This window comes from Apodemus sylvaticus, chromosome 1 (genome assembly GCF_947179515.1).
Source record: "Apodemus sylvaticus chromosome 1, mApoSyl1.1, whole genome shotgun sequence".
Classification (NCBI taxonomy): Eukaryota; Metazoa; Chordata; class Mammalia; order Rodentia; family Muridae; genus Apodemus; species Apodemus sylvaticus.
Window position 1 is genome coordinate 59642108 of NC_067472.1, and position 21946 is coordinate 59664053.

Here is a 21946-nt window from a genome sequence, read left to right on the forward strand (position 1 = left end):
TTGTGCGTCAACGCACAAGCCCAGTAGGGAACATGTGAAGGAAGGAAACAAGGATCCTACAGCAATCTCTGGCTTGGCAGGGTGCACAGGAAACGCGCCGGTCGGGAATCCTTACCCTGGCTGGGAGCGCAGGTTCTTTGAAGGACTTTGGTCCGGTGGGGAACAAGGTCCGACAGGAACACGGGTCCCATAGGACTAACTGGCCGAGCAGGAAGCATCAGTCAGGGTCTGCACCGCGGAGCAGATGGCTTCGTCCACCGTGGAGAGTTTCGTGGCCCAGCAGCTACAGCTGCTGGAGCTAGAGCGGGACGCCGAGGTGGAGGAGCGCAGGTAGGTTTGGCCGCGGATCGCAGGCCCTCTGTAGCTCTCCTTAGTCACCGCCTGGAACCAGTCTTGTGTTGGCTGGGTCACTGGGCAGCTCACGGAGTCGGCCCTAGGAGAAGACTGCAAAGCAGCGTCACTTCGGGGCGTCGAGGCAAAAGGATCGGGAGTTCAAGGTCATCTTTGGCTACATAGCCAATTTGAAGTCAACCCGGGCTACAGGAGATCCTGTAGTGACCCCACCCCCACCCCCTGGAAAAAAAAGAGAAAAAAAGAAAAGAGACTTCACAGGATTAGATGGGAGAGTGGGGCAAGTTGTCCTCGGGAACAGGGAGGGGTGTGTGCTTGAGAACAGCTTCCTAGAGGAAAGTTGATGAAACCTATGTCATGTATGATGCCCGAGCATTCCTGAAGAGCCATCTTGTTTGAGGAGAATATCTGTAGGCCTGCAACAGACGGAGCCACCACGTCTATATCCCACAGTGCAGTTCCTGTAATGCATTTCCCTAAGGATAGACAAAGGCTGGTGAGGTAACTGGCCCTGGGTAACCAGTGGAGCCAGTCTGGCAATTACAGATGCGACCATTGGTTGGCTTGAGAGTCCGTCAGTCATGATGAGTGAGAGTTTTTGCTGCTCTATGGAATTATGTACTAGGCTTTCCCACACTTTGTCTGTGATTCCCACACTGTGTGGTTGCTGTGACAGTGAAGTGATCTGTTTCAAGACAAACTAGGACCTTGAACCACAGTTAGGGTGTTGGTGGTAAGGAACAGAGAGGGAGTCAGGTATAAATGAGAGGGCCCCAAAAGACTGACAGAAGACAAAGAGACATGATAAGACTCTGTTGGCTGACCTGGAGCATGTTAGCTGTCCTGGGAGCTGTGGGAGAGGTAGGGTTGGAGTGGAACGGATCCAGAGTTCCTCTGGGGCATACTTAAGCAGAAGTCCTTTCCTGCTTGAGAAGGCACACACAGTGAAGCTGCTACCCTTGCTGTCTTCTAGGACCTGGCAGGAGCACAGTTCTCTGAAAGAGCTTCAGAGCCGAGGGGTGTGTTTGCTGAAGCTCCAGGTATCCAGTCAGCGCACCGGGCTGTATGGACAGCGGCTGGTCACCTTGGAGCCCAGGAAATTTGGACCTGCGATGGTGTTTCCCAGCAATAGCTTCACCTCTGGTAGGTGTTCAGTGTGGGCTGGTAGTGCCCATTGCTGGGGGTCGTGTTCTCCCAAGGGCTGGAGGACTGACGCAGACAGTCTGAGGTACTGCAGTGAAAACCTTCTACTTACAAATTCCACCATCAGCATAGCTGGTTTCGTTGTTGCTTTGAGACAGGGTCAGAAATTTCCTGTGTAGCAGACGATGACTTGGAGCCTTGACCTCGTAATCTCCCTGCCACTACCTCCCAGGTGCTGGGATTATAGATCTACACCAGCATACTGGGCTCTTTGTTGGTTTTTGGAGACAGGAATGTGACTAACTGTATAGCCCTGGTCCATCTGAACCTTTCTGTGTAGACCAGGCTGCCCTAGACATTGCAGTTAGCTTTCTGTCTCTGCCTATTGAGTTCTGAGATTGCAGGTATGTACTGCCACATTCGACTGTTAATGTACTGCTTTTTGGTTGCCCGGTTTGGCAGCTTTCTCTTTGCAGTGCCCGGGGTAGAACCCGAGGCCTCTGGCATGCCGAGCAAGCACTTGGGCCATTGCACTGCACTTCTTAGCCTCTTGTCCCAACAGTTTTCAGTTTCCCTGCAGGGTTTGGAGGTCAGATGAGAGGAGTGGGAAGAGCGAACCTGCTGGTCGGTGTCAGACCAAGAACCTGATGTCTTGATCTCGTTAAAGGAGCTACATTCAGTCTGCGCCCTTGGTGGATGGGAGCAGGAGTGCCTGCCACTGTCAGGACTGAGGGACAGGATGGAGCGAGCACGCACAGCGTCCTCTCTGAACCTGTGTGAAGTGACTGCCATAGGAGAATGATGGGGGGTGGGTGGTCACAGGAACGGGGCCTCAGTGTGGAACAGCAGCTGAACTGGTGAGGTGTGGACACTGCTGTTGACCAAATCAAGGGACGTGGCTATTGTCAGTCTAAAGGACAGTCTCAAGCCTCAGGAGCAACCTTGAGATGAGTGGGGTGTGGGGAGCCGGACACACAGCTCAGCTTCTGCCCCAGGCGTGCTCCTGTCGTATCCTTTTGTTTATCTAAATACAAGGCACAGGTGAAGTTCACACTACACATGAGTTAGCTTCAGGGAGAAAGGGTGCTTGTCACCAAGCTTGGTTGACAACCTGAATTCAGTACCCAGGATCCACATGGTGGGAGGAGGGATCCAACTGCCACAAGGTGTCTTCTGACCCACACACATGCACCATAACACTCAGATAAAATAAATAGATGCATAATCTGAAATATACCGGAAATGATCACATACCATAATAGTTAGCTGGTTTTGGTTTTTGCAGGTGATATTGTGGGTCTGTATGATACTAATGAAAACAGCCAACTGGCCACTGGGGTCCTGACCCACATTACCCAAAAGTCAGTCACAGTGGCCTTTGATGAGTCCCATGATTTCCAGTTGAACTTGGACAGAGAGAATACCTACAGACTGCTGAAGCTTGCCAACGATGTCACCTACAAACGCCTGAAAAAGTGAGTGCTCTTTTTCCTTGGATGGGACTCATGGGCACCCTTACTTGTGTTGAGGGAGGGAGTGGCCTGTCTGCTAAGGAGATTCGGGGTGCTCTCAGGTGATGGTGTCCCTGAACTGTTCTCCCAAAGAGCTCCTCATTTTGGCTCTGGTTCCTCACAGAGCACTGATGACACTGAAGAAGTGCCACTCCGGGCCGGCATCTGCACTCATAGATGTCCTGTTGGGTGGCTCCACCCCCAGTCCCACTAGGGAAACAGGTGAGGATTTTTAATTTCCTCAGGTAGTGTGTGTGTGTGTATGTGTGTGTGTGTGTGTGTGTGTGTGTGTGTGTGTGTGTGTTTGAGAGAGAGAGAGAGAGAGAGAGAGAGAGAGAGAGAGAGAACATTGCATTGCTCGAGGTATATCAGGAGGGGGTCATTGGATCATCTGGAGCTGGAGTTGGAGGCGGTTATGAACTGCCCAGCATAGCAGTCATGGGTCCTCTGCCAGAACAGTGCACACTCTTAACTACTCAGAGGTCTCTCCAGCTTTAACATTTTCCTACCTGAAATGATGCAGGACATTGTTACCTTGGTCTGTTTTAGCAGGAGTTTGCGTTAAGTTTGAAATCTCTCGACATCTTCAGATGTGCCTCTAGGCTCTAGGCCATATTCTCTGGACTCTCTGAAGAAGTTCTCATTGCAGAACTTCCCTTATAGTTGAGGCTGGCCTTTGACTTCTGATCCCCCTGCCTCCGTCTCCCAAGTGCTGGGGCTATGAGTGTATACCACCACTCTGTGTGTGTGTGTGTGTGTGTGTGTGTGTGTGTGTGTACATGTTTGTGTGAGTGTGGATACACACTGTGTACTTGTGGTTATGGGCTAGAGGTTGATATCAGGTGTCTCCCTCAGACCCTCTCCACTCTGTCTTTTATCTGTTTACTGATCCCATGTGTGTTGTGTGCATGCAAAGATCAGAGACAATTCTGTGAGCTGGTTCTCTCCTTCCTCCTTTACATGGGTTCTGGAGATTGAACTAGATTGTCAGGATCAGGGGAGGCTGCAAACAGCTGAAGAGATGATGAGGGACAAAGCATGGGCCATCAAACCTCAAGGTTCTGGTACATTCCACAGCACACACCATGATAACTAGATAGCAGCTACAAGCAGCTTTACCCACGGAGCCATCTCCAGACTCCAGCTCAGTTTTGAGGCAGGGTCTCTCACTGACAAGCTAGGCTGCCCGGCCAGTGAGTCCCGGGGACTATAGACGCACTTCCCTGGGCCCAGCTGTTATGTGAGGATGGACACCCAGATGGGGTTTTCCTGTTTGTGTGACAAGCACTTCACTCACGGAGCCATCTCCTCAGCTCCACACCACTCCACACTTTTGAAGTTGTGCTCTTACTTTGTTTTTAAAGATAGGTCTTAGTCTGAGTCTACACGGCCAGGAATGACCTTGAACTCCCGAGTACTAGGAGTATGGACGTGTGTCACCTTACTCGCCTCAGAGATATATTATCTATCTTTAAGGGCTGGTGTGTCCTGATTGTAGCTCTTATCTAGTTATCATGGTGTGTGCTGTGGAATATACCAGAATTTTGAGATTTGATGGCCCATGCTTTGCCCCTCATCATCTCTTACGATGTTTGCAGGCTCGCTGCCTCACAAATCCAGGTCAGCACCCTTTTCCTAAGAGCTTGGTGCACTCATGTTTTGTTGGGTGTCTCTGGGTGGACACTGGGACGGAGCCGAACAGAAGAGATCATTAGGGCTGGGGCGCCTCAGTGGGTAAAGCGCCTGGTGTGTAAGTGTGGAAACCTGAGTTCAGATCCCCACAACCCAAGTAGTCTTCCTGGATCTAATTTTAGCACCCCCACATCATATGGGAGGCAGAGATAGAATTCCTGGAAGCTCAGAGGCCAGCTGACTTGGCCTGCAGAGTAGTGAACAGACCTTGTCTCAGATGTCTCACACGCACGCATGCACGCACGCACGCATGTATGTGCCCACAACAGATTTTTTTTTTTAAGAGGGGAACTGAACAGCAGGCTGGGTATTGCTTCCTGTTCCTGGACTCTGTTTCAAAACTCTTGTTTTGAAACTTAGGACTTGGCTCGATAGCTCATCTGTTAGAGTGTTGGCTCAGCACGAATGAAGCACTGGGTTCGATCCCGAGTACCACTAACCCAGGTGTGGTGGTGGAGCCTCTAATCCCAGTGCTGTGGAGGCAGGAGATCAGAAGAATCAGGTTGTCTTCAGCTACTTAGAGAGTTTGAAGCTAGCCTAGGCTATATGAGACTTTGTTTTAGACAAACAAAAAAGATACAAGCACACCTTTAATCCCAGATCTTGGGAGGCAGAGGCAGAGGCAGATGGGTCTACAAAGTGAACTCCAGACCAGCCAAGGTTGTATAGTGAGATCCTGTCTAAGAATGGTAAAACAGCATCTCTGTGCTGTACACCTTAGCCTGGGGTCCAGCCTATTCTGTGCATTTCTTATTCCTGCTTGCTGACAATGGCGCTTCTCCCACAGCCCCGCTCACTTTCTACAACACGACCCTGGACCCTTCCCAGAAAGAAGCTGTGTCTTTTGCGCTGGCCCAGAAAGAACTTGCCATCATCCACGGGCCTCCTGGCACTGGGAAAACTACAACTGTCGTGGAAATTATCCTTCAAGCTGTGAAGCAAGGCTTAAAGGTGGGCAGAGGGTCCTCCCTCCTTCTCAGCCCTGTAGCGCCAGGCCTGTCATGCTCCTCACTCGTAAGGTCCCCTCACAGTCCAGCATGTGTATTTTGTGACAGGACTGGCACAGGACGTTTGCAGGTTGCGCACTGAGCTGCTGTACCCTGCAGTCTCCCTTAGCCTCACAAACCAGGAGCAGCTGTCTGGATGCACGCGCAGGCGCGGGAGCCCTGAAGCTCGCTCAGCCTGTGTGGCCAGGCTCCCTCAGTCTGCATGCTGCCTATATTCTTGCTCGGAGTCTTGGTTCACAGTGGTGTGTGGAGTTGACCTTTGAAAAGCCTGAAGCAGGTCAAGGCAGATGGTGGGACTACAGTTAATCAGATGTACAGTTAAACCACAAGATACACTTGTGCCATGCGTGCCCTCCTGCCTCTATGAGGCATGAAGCGCCATTGCATGCTACCGTTCACCCTTATCAGTGTGGGGCACCCTGATCCTCCATGCGTTCCACAGTGACCTGAGTGCTGGGGACCCGTGGACTCATCGTGTAGACAAGGTAACCAGGAAACAGAGCTGTGCCTGGTTATGCAGCAGCGACTGCATGAGCCTGAGGATTATTGGGAGAGCCACCTCTCCTCAGAGCTGCAGGGAGACCTGCCCCAGTCTGTGTCCGTGAGGGTTTCCACCAGAGTGCCTTTGTAGAAGTTTGGAACTGGCAGGAAAAGCTGGCGAGGTCGGCTTCTTGATGGGAGCTGATGGGATGGTTTTCACTGGTGCCTCCAAGTCAGTGTGCAGGGAGGCTGGTGTGTCGGCGTCACAGAGACAGAACACATGGGGCAGGAGTTGGGTGTTGGGGACTGCACTCTGCAGATACAAAAGCAAGATGGAGCCCATCAGAGAGAGCCCCCTTGTCTTGTCAGACAAGATGGTCGGTGCTGTAGGCAATGCCGGGGCCCTGATTACATGCTGGATTTTTTTTTTTTTAAAGCAAAAAGGGTTTATTTAATTTGTTGGAGCTGAGGAGAGAAACACATGGCCAGCTTGCCCATGGCAGCCTCCAGTGCATAGAACAGGGGAGGGCACCCGAGCTGTGCTTGTGCACAGGGAGCTGACTCTAGAATGCTGGAGTTAGCCGTGTGGGGGTGCTCCTTTCTTGGACGCATTTCCTCACCTCGGGATGAGATGTCTGAGCCTAAATCATGATACTGAGGTTTCTAAAATGCCCAAGAGCACTCGCTCTCAAGTCCCAGTCAGAAGCCATTAGGTTAGAAAGCCAACAGGTTTCTCTTGACCTCGCAGGATGGGTCTCCATACTTTTCATAGACTGGCTACAATTTCAAAATACAATGCAACATTGCTTGCACTGTGCAAGGAAGACAGGTAGATAAGGTATAGAATCCAGAAGTTACTAGTGAGATGTGTTTCATAGATTGCCAACTCCAAAACTTGGGAGTGGGAGAACCCACACCATTGGCTAGCTGCAAGTATAGGCTCCGCCCCCAAAGCGCCCGCTGCTGGGGAGGACGCTTGGTCTCTTGCCTGGTGAAAGCTTGCCAAAGCCGAGAACTCGGGCTGTGCTGGCCACTTAACCAAAACCCTGGGAGACAGGAGCTGGGAAAAGGAAATGGGTTAATAATGACCAAAATCAGGGAGCGAAATCTCCCTGGCTTCTCTGGTGTCCCTCCACTTGAGTCTACCTTCAACCTCTCCTCTCTCTCTTCCCTCTCCCTCTTCCTCCTCTCCCTCTCTTCTATTCTCATCTGCCCTTCTCTCTCTTTCTCCATCTTTCTCTTCTCCTCTCCCTTTTTCTCTCCCTCCTTTCCCCCGCTTCCTTCCCCTGCCTCCTCCTTGTTACCTCCCTGTCCTCACTGTGTAGCCAGGCTGGCTTTGAACCCATACTGACCTTGCTGCCTCGGCCTCCGGAACACTAGAGTCACGGGTGTGAGCCATTGCACTAGTGGCCTTTGGCATCTTCTGTGCCATCAAGGGCAGCTGGAAGCATTCAGTGTCTGGGGGATGCATGGGCTGCGGATCTCTGGGTTCTGGTTTCTGGGATGTGGCCTGGGTTGAATGCCATGCACCATTGGCACCGTATGTTTGCTCTGTCACCTTACAATGTGCATTATCTGTCCTTTAAGGGTTATTGTCTGGTTTAATGTGGTTTTAATTAGGAAAGAAGTTGCTAGAAGCCTCACTATGTGCTTCTCCAGGTTCTGTGCTGTGCTCCCTCCAACATCGCTGTGGACAACCTGGTGGAGCGTCTGGCTCTGTGCAAGAAGAGGATTCTGCGCCTGGGTCACCCTGCCCGCCTCCTGGAGTCCGTTCAGCAGCACTCACTGGATGCAGTGCTGGCACGCAGTGACAACGCTCAGATTGTTGCTGACATCAGAAGGGACATTGACCAGGTCTTTGTAGGTATCATGGAGCCGGGGTCCCTGGCATGAGCTTGTCTGAGCTGTAGTCTTTAAGCAGCGCATGTTCTGTTCGTCCCAGGTTCTTCCTGCCTACCTTCTGCCTCTGTTTGTTTGCTTAGTCCCTTCTAATCCAGGGCTGTGGGCGTGGCTCAGGTATCATGGCTTCCTAGCCTGCACAAGGCCCTGGGTTCAATCCTAACACCACATAAAATTGAGCATGGCAGCTCAGGCCTGTCATGCTTGTACTTGCGAGGTAGAGGCTGGAGGAACAGAAGTTCAAGGTCATCCTGAGTTGCATAGTGAGGTCAAGACCAGCCTAGGCTTCCTGGGACACACTGGACTGCTCTTTAGTTTGGACTGCTTGCCACGAATGGAGAGTTGCACTGGGCATTTAGTAGGTGCTTCAGAAGTGCGGAGCAGGTGAGGGAGCCTCCTGAAGAACGTGTGTCCTGGGCTCAGGTGGCCCAGGGCAGAAGGTGTGCGGTGTGTGCATACCCCTAGCTTTTCTCTCCAGAGCTGGAAGGAAAACCAGCAGAAGCAATCATTTCCTCAGTGCCTCCCCAGCACTGCAGATGGGCTGCCTGGACCTGGCAAGATGAAAAGTACTCAGAAAAGTCCTAGTCCCTTCTAGAATTGTTGCCCATTTTACCTCCTGTACCAGGACACCTGGCCTTGCAGTGCAAGGTGCAGTGGCTCCATGCAGAGTGGCTCAGTTCCAGAGGGCGGTGCTTATAAACCGGATCTGTGGTTCACATAGCTGCCCGATCCTCCCCTGCTTTCCGGAGCTGGACTGTGCTCCCCCGTCGGCAATTCCTCTGCCCCTCCGGGTGCTCCCGTGTGCCCTCAGCACCGTGAAATGATGGCAGCAGAGAGGATGCCAGGGACGGGAGTCCACCAGCTCTTAGGGAGAATGGAGCTGCGTGATGCAGATCTAGGTGTCAATCTGGGGTGATGGTGTGCACGGAGGGGGACACGGCTAAGCGTGCTGCTTGGGGCCCAGACAGCGCACCACATCGCTCCGCCCACATGAGCTGCCCACAAGCTCAGGCTCTTGAAGTTTCCACCCAAGTCCTAGCTGGTACTTTCTTGTCACGAACACCAGCTATCTGTTGCTCATGGTCACAGCTATAGTGACTGTCCCTTCCAGCCTCTGGCAGGTGGGGTGTGAGGCACTTAGGTAGCTGTGTGCTTCCTTCGCAATGGTTCTGCTGTTTAGTGCCAGCTCAGGACCACGCTGAGCTGCCTCGCTGACTGCCTGAGAGCAGCGTACTGGAAAGGAGTGCAGAGTCTGGTTGGAGTAATTATAGATTTTTCTCCTAGGGCAAGAACAAAAAGACCCAGGATAAGAGGGAGAAAAGTAATTTTCAAAATGAAATTAAGCTGCTAAGGAAGGAACTGAAGGAGAGGGAAGAGGCAGCCATAGTTCAGAGCCTCACGGCGGCAGATGTGGTCCTGGCCACCAACACAGGTAAGAGTGTAGCCTCCTGCCGGGACAGCCTTGGCCTGGAGTCTGTAGCGGCTGCTGTCTTCCTGGGACTCACTTTGTAGGGAGTCTTGTAACTACAAAATCAATGTCAATTAATTATTGTTGTTGTTTTGTGTATGTGTGTGTGAGTGAGTGAAAGAGAATGTGTGTGTGTGTATGTGTGCACGGGTATGTGTGCCCATGCAGAGGCCAGAGGAAGACATCAGGAGTTCTGCTCTGCCCCGACAGTGCTTGGTTCTGGGCACCTGTGCAGCCCCTCCCTGCTTTTTACATGGGCTCTGGGGAGTTGAACTCTGTTCCTTCTGCCATCTTTTCCACTCTTCTTCCTGACTTATTTTGAAAAGGCTCACTCTGTAACCTGGCCTGGCCTGGAACTTACTATGTAGCTCAGACTGACCCCAGATTCCAAGTGATCCTCCTGCCTCAGTCTGTTGAATGCTGGGATTGTAAGTGTGTGCCATCACACCCTCCCTTTCTTTTCTCACACGGGCATTTAGCTCTTCTTGTGGCGTCTCTTAAGTTTTATGTCTTGGTTTTCATTCATTTCAGAATGCTAATTTGCTCTTGTGGCTGGGGAGAGGGGATGTTGTGAAGGCTTGGTTTCTGTTTTGACTCAATTACATAGCAGTGTTTTGTGCTTTCCAAATAACTGGGGATTCCTGTGCTGCCTTTCTGATGTGGCTTACAGTTTGGCTCCATGTGGATCATTTACAGTTCCACGTGATGCCTTGACTTGACTGGTCTAGTGAGACTTGCTTCTCTAGTCTTCCAGAATGTTCTGTGTGTATTCCATGGGAGTGTTGTGACCGTCTGTCCAGTCAGGGTGCTGGGTGCCTGTTCTGCATGCTCAGTCACCACATGCTCTGTGACAGTGACAATATTGGAGATCTGGAGTGGCAAGTGTACAATCGTGTGCTGTCTTAGGACCCAGCTCTTACTTTGAATCTCTGTGAGTGTTAGGTTAGGTTCTGTCGCCATCATGGTGAAGTGGTCTCATTTGTTTTGGGATTTGTTTGCTTTTTGCCTTTTAAATTTTTTTAAAGACTCATTTTAATTACACATATATGCACATGCGTGCAGGTGCCTATGATAGTCGAACACATCAGATCCCCTGGAGCTGGAGTTATGGGTGGCTGTGAGTCACCTTCCATGGGTACTGGGAATTGAACTCAGGTCCCCTGCAAGAGCAGTACTGCTGAGCCATCTTTCCAGTCCCTAGTTTTTTGACATTTTTCTGGGACTGGGTCTCATGTGGCTTCAGGCTACCTCGAACTTGTTTGTAACAGAAGATGGCCCCGAATTCCTTACCGTCCTGCCTGTACCTCCTGAGCGCTGGGGTCACAGATGTGCACCCCCAGACCTCCTCTTATGCCTGTGTGCTTGTCCACTTTAACGTCTGCTAGGACTTGGTTTTTTCATCTCCCTTATAAATTTTAGTTGAAATCCCAAATAGGAGATTGTTTTATTCACTTCATGTTGATGGACATGCGTAGAGGTCAGAGGGCGGCTTGTAGAAGACAGTTCTCTTCTTCCAGCATGCGGGCCTAGGGCTTGAACTCAGGTCATTAGCCATGGTGGCAAGCTCCTTTATCCACTGAGCCTTCCCCACGACCTCTATATTGTAGATTTAGTATAAGACTTAAGTTTTGAAGCAAAAATGAGTGAGCCAGCTTGGTTTCCTTTCCTACCAGGTGCATCTCCTGACGGCCCTCTGAAGCTGCTGCCGGAAGACTACTTTGATGTGGTGGTGGTGGACGAGTGCGCCCAGGCCCTAGAAGCCAGCTGCTGGATCCCCCTGCTGAAGGCCCCGAAGTGCATCCTAGCTGGAGACCACAAACAGCTGCCCCCCACCACGGTCTCTCACAAGTAAGACCCTGGCCTGCCTGCTCTGCTGGCTTGTCCCTGCGCTCTCTACTGTCCCACAGAGACAGCCTTTGTCACATGGCTCACAGCTGCATCTCTTCTCCGTGCTCCCAGCCTGCGTGGGCTCCGCACTGTGGCTGTTAGCCCTTCGACAGGACGTGTGGTGGGGCCGGGCTGAGCCTGTCTGCTGGCTGCTCTTCACATCCACCTCCGCACACATCCACCTCCTCACACATCCACCTCCGCACACGTCCACCTCCGCACACATCCACCTCTGCACACGTCCACCTTCGCACACATCCACCTCCGCACACGTCCACCTCCTCACACATCCACCTCCACCTCCGCACACGTCCACCTCCGCACTCGTCCACCTCCGCACACGTCCACCTAGCACATGTCCACCTCTGCACACGTCCACCTCCACACACGTCCACCTCCGCACACGTCCACCTAGCACACGTCCACCTCCGCACACGTCCACCTCCACACTCCTCCGCTCACTGCCTGGCCACGCCGGCCTCCTCAGTCTCAGTGTGCCCCTGCGTCGCTGTTCTCTGTTGTAATGTGTGTTTAATACCCTTGGGGTTTCTACCCAACCTTAGACCATGCAGCTCCCAGATAAAAGACACAAACCTTTTATATTTATAATAAGCCTTACCGGCACTAGAGCTGGGCAGATAGTCCAGCTCTGTGCTATTTTGTCTACTTCTCAGTCAATAACCATGAGATCTGACTGACCATGTTCCCCTGGGCCATTCTTACCTCCAGCCGGCCAGCCCTCACCATTCCTTACCCTATGGCGTCTCCTCTCTCTTCCTTCTCTCTCTTCCCCTCATGGTCCTGCTTCAGACCCCAAGCCCAAGAACTGAAACTCCATCTACCTTTCTTCTGCCTAACTATAGGCTATAGGCATCTTTATTCAACCAATAGTTTTAAATTAAGGAGCACGGTCACATAGCATCACTTGATGTATGGGAGGAGTTCCTTGTCCCCGTGGGTAGCCAGAGCTTGGGGACCAGTGTTGACATTACAATCCATAGCAACAGACCAACCTCAACAGTTCCCTGTGTCTGAACCACTGCCCCCTGGGCCTGGGTAACCCTCCCTTCCTTCTGATGGCCCCTTAGGGGGTTTCTGCGCACACTCTGCTCAGATGGTACCCTCTGACCCTATTTGAGGTTCACGGGGTTTCTCTCCGCCTGAACAGTGTCATGTGGTTATCTGTCCATCTGCTTGTCTTCCCATGTAGGGAGCCCACTGTGGGCCTGTGTACAAGGTCTGACACATACGTCACCCTGAACAGACGCCTCCAGCAGCCAGGGTCCTCGGCCTTGCTTGTGGCCTCCCTGCAGCTGAGGAGGCTTTGATCTAGTTTCTGCTAAATATGAAATTGTGTCTTTTCTTTATGTGTTCAAAGTATCTGGTAGTAAGAGAATTGCTAGGAAAGGTGTTGTGTGGACCCTCCCAGAGGGAGTGGTGGCCTTGGAGGTGGGATGCTGAGGTTATTGAAGAAAAAGGTGCTTCTAGCAGTCCCTCAGAATCAGACTTGGTGGGAGGGAGGTCTTTGAGGTGGGAGAGTAGAGGATTATGGGTAGCAGGAAAGTCCTGATGGGAAGAGCAGGCCTCTGGGCAGGAGTACGGAGGCTCATGGTGTGTGCCTGGTGACTTCTGCAAGGGAATGTTTCTCTAAGTAGGACAGCAGATGGCTCTATCCTCTAGGGAGCTGTGGGTGGACTGTGGGCTGTGCCTGTAAAAAGACGGACTATGTGTGTCCCGTTTGTAGGGGTGTGATAGGCATGGTATGCTCTGTCTTTGGCCTTAGTTACTTTGGTGACAATGGTCCTAAAGAATCAGTTGAATCCCAGGGCTCAGCAGTTAAAGAGCACGGGCTGCTCGTCCAGAGGACCCAGATTTGCTTCCCAGCACTCCAGGCCCAGAGGACCCAACACCCTCTTCTGGCCTCCATAGGCACATGTGGGATACAGAAGCAACATAAGTACAGGCAGAGCCCTGCACACTAAAGTAAAACAAGTACTTAGAAAGAATCGGCTGATTCTCAACTTGAAGGACCTCATAAATTCTCAGGGGCACTCTGAGATGGGATGGGGGCGCTTCTCATGGTCGTGGACATTTCAGCGAGGGGAGAGGTGCTGTGCCAACGGTTCCATGGGTGGGTAGCCTCGGACTGTGCTTAAGCCCTCGGGTCTCACTCTCCTCTGGATCAGGCGGAAATGTTGAGCTGTGGAGAAGGAGTGCATCCACTCCTGGACAGTGTGGGCCTGCGATGGTCTCAGCTGAGTCGGCCAGCTGTAATGGCGGCTGCTACCCACTGGGACACATTTGGATTTGATTTGTTTATTTTGAGACAGGGTCTCAAGTAACTCAGGCTGGCCTTGCACTCACTGTGGAGCTGAAGGTGCCATTGAATTCATGAGCTCCTGAGTCCTGGGTCCAGGCATCCTTCCCAGTGCCCATGAAACATGTTTCTGTCTTAGAAGCAGTGCAGGGTGGTGGCTTACAGTGCTGGGGCCTTGGTTCTGAAAGGAGCTGCCTGGTCTGAAGGCTTCAGGGAGGATCTGTGTCAGATTCCCTGCCTTTCGAGGCCGCTGCAGATGGTGGCTCATGTTTCTTCTCCCGTCTTCTAGGCAGCAAAGTGTCTCCTTGGAGCCAATCTCCCTCCTACCTTTGCCTGCTGCCAAGCCTGTTGCTCTAGGGCACGGGTGTGTCCTTAGGTTCTGGTGGTTTGGGTTGCACACTGCAGCTCAGCCCAGCTTTCCCTCTCGTCCTAGGGAAAGCCAGGGAAGTGCTAGGCCCTCTTAGACTGAGGACCATTTCCCTCCTCTGTGGTGTCACATCTGGACTTAGCACTCGTTTGTTTTCCCTTTCGGGCACAGGGCAGCACTGGCCGGGCTGTCCCGCAGCCTGATGGAGCGCCTGGCAGAGAAACACGGTGCTGCTGTGGTAAGGATGCTGGCGGTGCAGTACCGGATGCACCAGGCCATCTCGCGCTGGGCCTCGGAGGCCATGTACCGCGGGCAGCTCACAGCCCACCCCTCTGTGGCAGGGCACCTCCTGAAGTGAGTGAGTGACCTAGCCTCCTGCTTCCCCTGATCTTTCTGTCTAGCTTGGCTCCATCCCCAGTTGGTCCACTGTGTCCTCTTAAGGGTTTGGGGTGGCAGAGGCTCTGGGCCTTCCTGGGAGCTGGACCCATCTGGCAGCCCCTCTGTGTTTTTGATGGGAAGGACTGGTATTTTTGTGAAGGAAGTCAGTCTTACATACTACCCACCCCTATGCCAGGGACCTCCCAGGTGTGGCTGACACAGAAGCGACAAATGTCCCCCTGCTGCTCATAGACACAGCTGGCTGTGGGCTACTGGAGCTGGAGGAGGAGGACAGCCAGTCCAAGGGAAACCCGGGTGAGTTGCAAGCCAGGATTCCCTGGTCCTTTCAGACTGATTTTTATAACATGTCACTCCATGGGCTGGAAGTGGTGCCTCAGCAGTTAAGAGCATTGGTCCTCTTTTAGAGGACCCAGAGTTAGCCCCAGCACCCTCTAATTGGACAGCTCACAATTGCCTGTAACTCTAGCTCCAAGATAGCCAATGGCCTCTTTCTGGTCTCCTCAGGTATCTAAGCATACATGGCTACACTCACAGAAACACACATGTACAGATACATAAAAATACATTTGAAAATAAAGTAGACACGTCACTCCAGACCCTCTGAGGGAGGCACTGGGTGGCAGAGATGAGGATTAAGCTCCTGGTGAACTGGGCGTGGGGCTGGACTTCGAGGGCCAGGGCAGCATCCATGGCCTGGGCTCCTGGACTGGGGGCTTTCCGTATTCCTCTGAACACCAACCCAGCTGCTGGTTCATCTTAGGTTGAGAATCTCTCTAAGGCAGCAGTGCCCAGGTCCTATGGCGTTATCTGCCATCCTGGTGACCCTGCCAGCTGGTTACCTCCCAGGATGCTCCCTGCCCTTGGCCCAGCGTGAGACGTGCTCATAACAAACAAGCAGAAGTGTTTCCCACAGCTCGGTGACGGCTGTGCAGTATGGCCCTCACTGAACACTGCCCTCTCTCCTCCCCAGGCGAAGTGCGCCTCGTCACTTTGCACGTCCAGGCTCTGGTGGATGCTGGGGTCCAGGCAGGTGACATTGCCGTCATCGCGCCCTACAACCTTCAGGTGTGAGGGGCCCCCCTTTTGTGTCTCTGTGTCATGGACTCAGCCTGCTCGAGGCTGAAAAGGCAGGGAAGTTTGTTGGCTACGAAGTCCAGGCTACAGTGGCCTCATTGTGACCAGGTCTAGGGCCCAGAAGACACCTGCACGAGACCATCTGTAGTTCTGTGTTTCACATTGCTACTGGGCTGACCTCAGCCTGGTCCCCACTGTGTCCTTGTTTCAGGCCAGCATTCCCGGATGGCATAGAGGCCATGATGACAGATCAGCCAGGCCCAGGTTGTGTCCCTTCCCCCACCCTCTGGTTTGGTAGGAGAAGCTTGCTGCCTGCACAGTTCAAGGTCCTCAGGCAGTGTCACCCCATTCTGGTCACCAGCATCACAGGAGGCTGCCAGAGGGGAGGAGATGCCGTAGTGCACCCTGTCCCTAGTGTGTGACGTCCCCGCTCAGCTTACACTGCTCTGTCCACGTGTCCTCCCTGGACGCTCAGGGCAGCTTGCTGCTGTTGTAGTCACTGAAAGGTACCCAGTGGCCATTTCTACAGGGCAGGGCTCCCAGGCGTGACGGATCCTGCATCCCCTGGCTGGGTGATGACATCTCCGCCCTGCTTTCTGTTTCAGGTGGATCTCCTCAGACAGAGCCTCTCCAACAAGCACCCTGAGCTGGAGATTAAGTCTGTTGATGGCTTCCAAGGCCGAGAGAAGGAGGCTGTGATCCTGACCTTTGTCAGGTCCAATAGGAAAGGTATGTAGCCCCCGTTTGAGCCTTGGGCTTGGCCTGGGAATGTCAGGGAAGGGAGGGCATGATTTCAGCAAAGAGAATAGACTGTCCAAAAAATAAAAATAAATTAAAAAAAAAAAAAAAAAAGCCTGGCAGTGGTGGCACAAGCCTTTAATCCCAGCACTTGGGAGGCAGAGGCAGGCGGATTCTGAGTTCGAGGCCAGCCTGGTCTACAGAGTGAGTTCCAGGACAGCCAGGGCTATACAGAGAAACCCTGTCTCGAAAAAACAAACAAAATAAAAAAGAGAGAGAGAGAATAGACTAGTCTGGCCAGGGAGCAGGTGACAGGGATGAAGGCTGGGACATGGTGGGCTCCAAGTGACTTAGTCACCCTGTCCAGGCAGAGGAACAGCACCACCCCATGCCTGTCTTTTAGCTTTGAGACATGATTTTTGTGTTGCCCATGCCTTGCCACACAGCAAGAAAACTGCATCCAGGCACTAGTCAGCGGCCTTGCTGAGTGGCCTTGGAAGCAGGCTGGAGATAAATAAGGAAAAAATGGCTCTGGCAGAGCTCCGTACTGTGTGCATAGCAGCTGCTCCCGAGTCCAGGTGTGGGGAGGATGCTGAGCATGCTGGGTAACACTGACTGTGGAACTGCATTGGTCAGCAGTGGGTGAGCCTCAGAGGCGATGTGGCCCACACTCAGGCAGTGCGCGCAGGGGCGTAAAGGGGGCAGCTGCAGGCTACCATGGCTCTGATGATGTGACCAGTCCTGACTGTCCCTGAACAGGCATTTTGTTCCCTGCTGTGGGTCTCTGCCTCTCTCACCTCTGGCTTTTCTTCAGGTGAAGTTGGTTTTCTGGCTGAGGACAGGCGGATCAATGTTGCTGTCACCCGTGCCCGGCGGCATGTGGCAGTAATCTGTGATTCCCACACTGTCAATAATCATGCCTTTTTGAAGACCCTGGTGGATTATTTCACAGAGCATGGGGAGGTACGCACAGCCTTTGAGTACCTGGACGACATTGTCCCTGAGAACTACACCCATGAGGGCTCCCGGGGCCACAGCCGTGTCCCCAAACCCAAGTGCCCGGGCACCTCTGTCAGGAAGCCTGCCAGTGGTCAGGAGAGTAGCCAGGAGGCCAGGACAGCCCCTGGACACGGGCGCAGGAAGCCAGGCGAGAAGCCCCCAGACTCTCAAGTCCAGTCCCAGCACAGCTCCAGTGCAAATGGCTCTGACAGAACTGGAGGCACAGACCGGACAGAGCACTTCAGGGCTATGATTGAGGAGTTTGTGGCCAGCACGGAGGCCCAGTTGGAGTTTCCCACATCCCTGAGCTCCCATGACAGGCTGCGAGTCCACCAGCTAGCTGAGGAGTTCGGCCTGAGGCACGACAGCACCGGAGAGGGGAAGGCACGGCGAATCACAGTGAGCAGGAGGAGCCCTGCTGCTTCTGCTTCTGGCTGTGTAGCCCCACAGCCTCCCTCACCGCCGAGCCCCGCACAGGCTGAGCCTGAGCCACCGGGAGAACAGCCTATCGGGCAGCCACATGACTCCACACAGCTGGATCTGAAGGCACTGCATCTGGAGAGGCTGCAGCGGCAGCAAGACTGCCAGGCCCAGACAGCCAAGGGTCAGCCAGGCGTGGGTTCGAGGCCACAGAAGGCTCCTCAGAAGAAAAAGAAAAAAGAACCAAAAGGTAAAGGCACATCTCTAGCAAGCACCTGGTGCTGTGTGGTTCCTGTCCCCTGCCACCTGCCACCTCAGGATGCAGTTAGAATCCCTTGGCCTCGTGGATTTGCTTTTCTCATAACTCTTGTCTCCCTGGCCTGGCCTTCCTGGGGTGGTTACAGGAAGTCACTCTCTTGTCCCAGAGCCCTGCAGGGGCAGGCTTAGACAAGGCCTGGCACGTTTACTAGTGCTTTTCCTGTGGGGAAGGGAGGCAGTTAGGGCCTATAGAGCACGAGAGTTCTGATCAGGCCCAGGCCCAGGCGCTCAGGGTTGTAGGCCTGCTAAGCACACCATTCTGCCCTGTGTCAGGGCCAAGGCGGACTGCATGCTCTGCGTTCAGCCTGCACTGCGCTCGTATTCCCGGGTGAGCCCGCGCCTGAGCTGGCACAGTAAGGACAGACCTGCTGGGCACAGGATGGGTGCTCGCAACAGTCCAATAGGCCTTGCCAGCAGGACCATAGGTCAGCTCCCTTTGGGGTATCTCGTTCCCGTGAGCCAGACCTTAGAACACCATTCTCAGCTCCAGAGCCAGCTCTCGGGGGTGTGGCACTACTACAGGCATGCCATGGCACTCGTGGGATGGTTCCTGTAGCCAGGCTGTGTGCTGGAGAGCAAGTTGACACAGTGTTACCCTCCCACCAGACACAGGAGGAATTCTGAATGGGGGTGACCCCTGCCTCAGATGGAAAAGCACTGTGTTTGTGCCGTGGCTAATCTGCCACAAGGCCTAGGTGGTCTGGGAGCCCCTCCTACTCCTGGAGTTCTGGGATCGCCTCAGGCTACCATCTTTCAGAGTCCCCAGGATCTCCCCTGTTCTGCAAAGGCTCAGACTCTGTCAGTGCCCTGCCCAGCAGCTGAGAGGCCAGGTAACCATATCTGTGACAGGCTCTGCTTGGCCAGTGCTCTTCAGGGCCCCAGCCATAGACTGCTGGCTGGCTGAAGGGATGAGCTGAACATAGGAGGGTTGGTTAGGCACCATCACGCTCCTTCTGCTCTGACCACCCTGCCTTGCTCGTCCTTAGTTCCTGAGCATGCGCACTGAGAGTGCTGCCATTCCCCACGGCCCTCTGAGCCCCTTGGTTCTACTTAGGATGTGGCAGGAGCCAGTGACTGGGTGGCTTCAGTTTCCATCCTACATAGCTGTAGTGGGGAGGAAACCAGGGAGGGAGAGATCACAGGGGTGGGGGGATGGGGGGCGCTAGCATGTGAAGGAGAGATCACTGGACACAGAGAGCCAATAGAGACAGCGGCTGCAGATGCACACAGGTGTGTGGGGGCTTCTAGGAGACCTTGCAAAGTCAGGTCAGTCAGTGACCACCTGACCCTAGTGTATTCAGATGCTGCAGCACCTGCCAGTGTGTAAGGAGGTATATGGAACCGTGGTGGACAGACCGGGGCCTGCCTATGCGGTGCCCGTGCAGCTCCTCCCGGTTCTCTCTGCTTCTCCCCCCCACCCCCCCGCCATGTTTGCTCACGTGTGCATTTTGGAGCTGTACTGTGTGTTGCTGCTTCTCTGTACTGAGCATTCTCTGTGGCACAAACGAGGTTCCTTAAACACTGACACTCACTCAGTCCACCACTGTTGAAACATTTTTACATTTATTTATTGTGGATGTGTGGCTGCACGTGCCACAGCACACATGGCGGGAGTTGTTTTTCTTCATTGCACAAATCGTCCTCAGGTCTCGGGCTTGGAGGCCAGGGCCCTCACCTGGTGACCAATCCCCTGCCTTCACCTAAGGAAGTTTTTCCTGACTCTGAGCGTGTAGATGTCTGGTAATGTAAGTCAAATATATACTAATAAGTCAAAAATTTGTTTTAGAAGTTCCTCAACATACATAAAATTTTACTATTTATTTAAAATGAGAACCAATTTGCAATCAATTGGCTAGATGCTTGTCTAATGCACACGGTCCAAAGTCGTGTGAAATGATAAATCCTGAGGCGCGCTGGCAGCATCCCACTGTTGGTGTCTGTGAGGACAGAGACACAGGAGCTGAAACACCCGGCTGGTGATGCGGTGGCTGGATCTCAGAGGCCGCAGCTTGAGGAGTGACACGGGGCAGCGCTGAGCACGTGTGTGTTGTTTCATCTCAGAGGCCTCAGCAGGGCCGTGCGGCACACACACTTTGCTTGTGTATGTGTTGGAGCCTTTTATGGTTGCTGAACTTTTCATGATCTCTGAACACCCACAGTCTAAGTAAGACACTTCACTGGAGCACTTCCTGCCCCTGGATGAGAGCCTGAGGGCTTCTGCTAGGGCCTGAGTTGGGCAGCTTCTGGCCCTGGTGGTTCTGTTATCTGGCCTGAGTTCTGTTTCTGCAGTTGGTGTCACAGGGAGCCCCCCACCCCCAAAGGTTTTTCTAGATGAAAGAGTAGCTTTTAGAGGTCCTCTGCACCCCGTTCTCCTCCTTTGGGGCTGGTCTTTGGGTTGGACAGTGGGGCGGGCGGGCTATCAGCTTAGTGAGGAGCCGGCATCCTGGGCTGATGGTGAATCCCACCGGGACGCAGGTAGGGCATCCACTGTCTGCAGTGTCTGGCCTTAGCACTACCTCCCTCCTCCCCAGGTCCAGCCATGGCTCTGCCCTGTGAGGAGGACTTCGATGCCCTAGTGTCGGCTGTGGTGAAGGCTGACAACACCTGCAGCTTCTCCAAGTGCTCGGCCAGCACCACCACTCTGGGCCAGTTCTGTATGCACTGTAGCCGCCGCTACTGCCTCAGCCACCATCTGCCGGAGGTGAGGGCTCCTCTGGAGGATGTGGTCATTGTGATCTGATGTGAACTCTTAGACTCAAGGAACTACAGTACACCTTTGCTGGGAGACAGCCACAGCAGTGGGAATCTACTCAGGGTAGAGGAGGTCTGTCCACCTGCATGCCCCTCCCTGGGCAGCTGTGAAAAATAGACCTGGGGAGGGCAGGAGGGCGGGTCCGTGGGCTTGCACCAGCTTTAGGTGATCCCTCTGAGGCAACTCGGCAGGCTGCAGCCTCCCTTGCCACAGCTCACCCTGAGCCTTGTATTCTTTCAGATCCATGGCTGTGGTGAAAAGGCTCGTGCCCACGCCCGACAGAGGATTAGCCGGGAAGGAGTGCTCTACGCAGGCAGCGGGACCAAGGACAGGGCCCTGGACCCGGCCAAGAGGGCCCAGCTGCAGCGGAGGCTGGACAAGAGACTGGGCGAGCTCAGCAGCCAGAGGACAAGCAAGAGGAAGGAGAAGGAGAGGGGGACGTGAGGTCACACCCTCGGAGGGCTGTGTGGGACAGAGTCAGCAGGTGGGGACACAGTCCTACACTGGCCGTTTCTCTCTTGACCTAGTGTCCCTGGTCTTCCCATGGCAAGGGTGCTGTTTGCAAGCTGACATGCCTAGTTCCCATCAGAGTAACTGCCTTGACCGGCCAGGCCCCATTACTGCTGTGAGTGCCTTGCATGGCCAGCTAGCCAGGGCCACCTTCATCCTGTCTTCTGCAGCGACACAGTAGGCACTGATTGTGTGGTGTAGGGTTGCGGGAATGGCTGCTTCAGGGTCAGAAGGCTCCTAGCCTGTGATTGCCTGGCCTCTGTCGCTTGGTGACTGGTGGGAAGGAGTCCTTCCAGGGTACCACACCGCTCACCCTCACAGAGACTGCATCCTCTCCAGCATTCTGTACCAGTTGCTCATGGGAACTTTGACAAATGCATTTTAGCCGCAGGCTCTTGTTGTAAAATAATATAAATTATCTGCAAATTCAAGTGTGCATATAGTGGATGCTTGCTGGGTCAGGTGAGCATACCTTACTTCTGGCTCAGATGTCACCTTGCACGTGCCGTGACTGGGCAGTGGCTGCCCCTCCCCAGGGCATCCAATTGTGATGCCATGTGTAACACAGCCTGGCAGCATGGACAGGCAAAGCTTTTGCTGGGGAGAGGTCATGA

General features: G+C 53.5%; 1 protein-coding gene across 1 annotated transcript; it reads left to right on the forward strand.

The window, feature by feature from the left end:
• Nucleotides 1-6: 6 nt before the first annotated feature.
• Ighmbp2 (immunoglobulin mu DNA binding protein 2) lies at nt 7-21763 on the forward strand. The gene is made up of 15 exons (XM_052194300.1): nt 7-330; nt 1325-1494; nt 2780-2969; nt 3130-3227; nt 5485-5648; nt 7844-8044; nt 9368-9515; nt 11225-11399; nt 14294-14476; nt 14697-14815; nt 15492-15586; nt 16201-16324; nt 17148-18002; nt 20602-20771; nt 21063-21763. The coding sequence occupies exons 1-15, from the start codon at nt 245-247 to the stop codon at nt 21264-21266; spliced, it is 2982 nt and encodes a 993-aa protein (XP_052050260.1). The 5' UTR covers nt 7-244; the 3' UTR covers nt 21267-21763.
• Nucleotides 21764-21946: the final 183 nt, after the last annotated feature.

Bases quoted from the DNA above. Each gene is read 5' to 3' on its own strand.
- Ighmbp2 (XM_052194300.1), top strand. From the start codon at position 245: ATGGCTTCGTCCACCGTGGAGAGTTTCGTGGCCCAGCAGCTACAGCTG. The intron at 5,649-7,843 runs GTGGGCAGAGGG...GTGCTTCTCCAG, and splicing joins CTGTGAAGCAAGGCTTAAAG to GTTCTGTGCTGTGCTCCCTC. The intron at 16,325-17,147 runs GTATGTAGCCCC...GCTTTTCTTCAG, and splicing joins TGTCAGGTCCAATAGGAAAG to GTGAAGTTGGTTTTCTGGCT.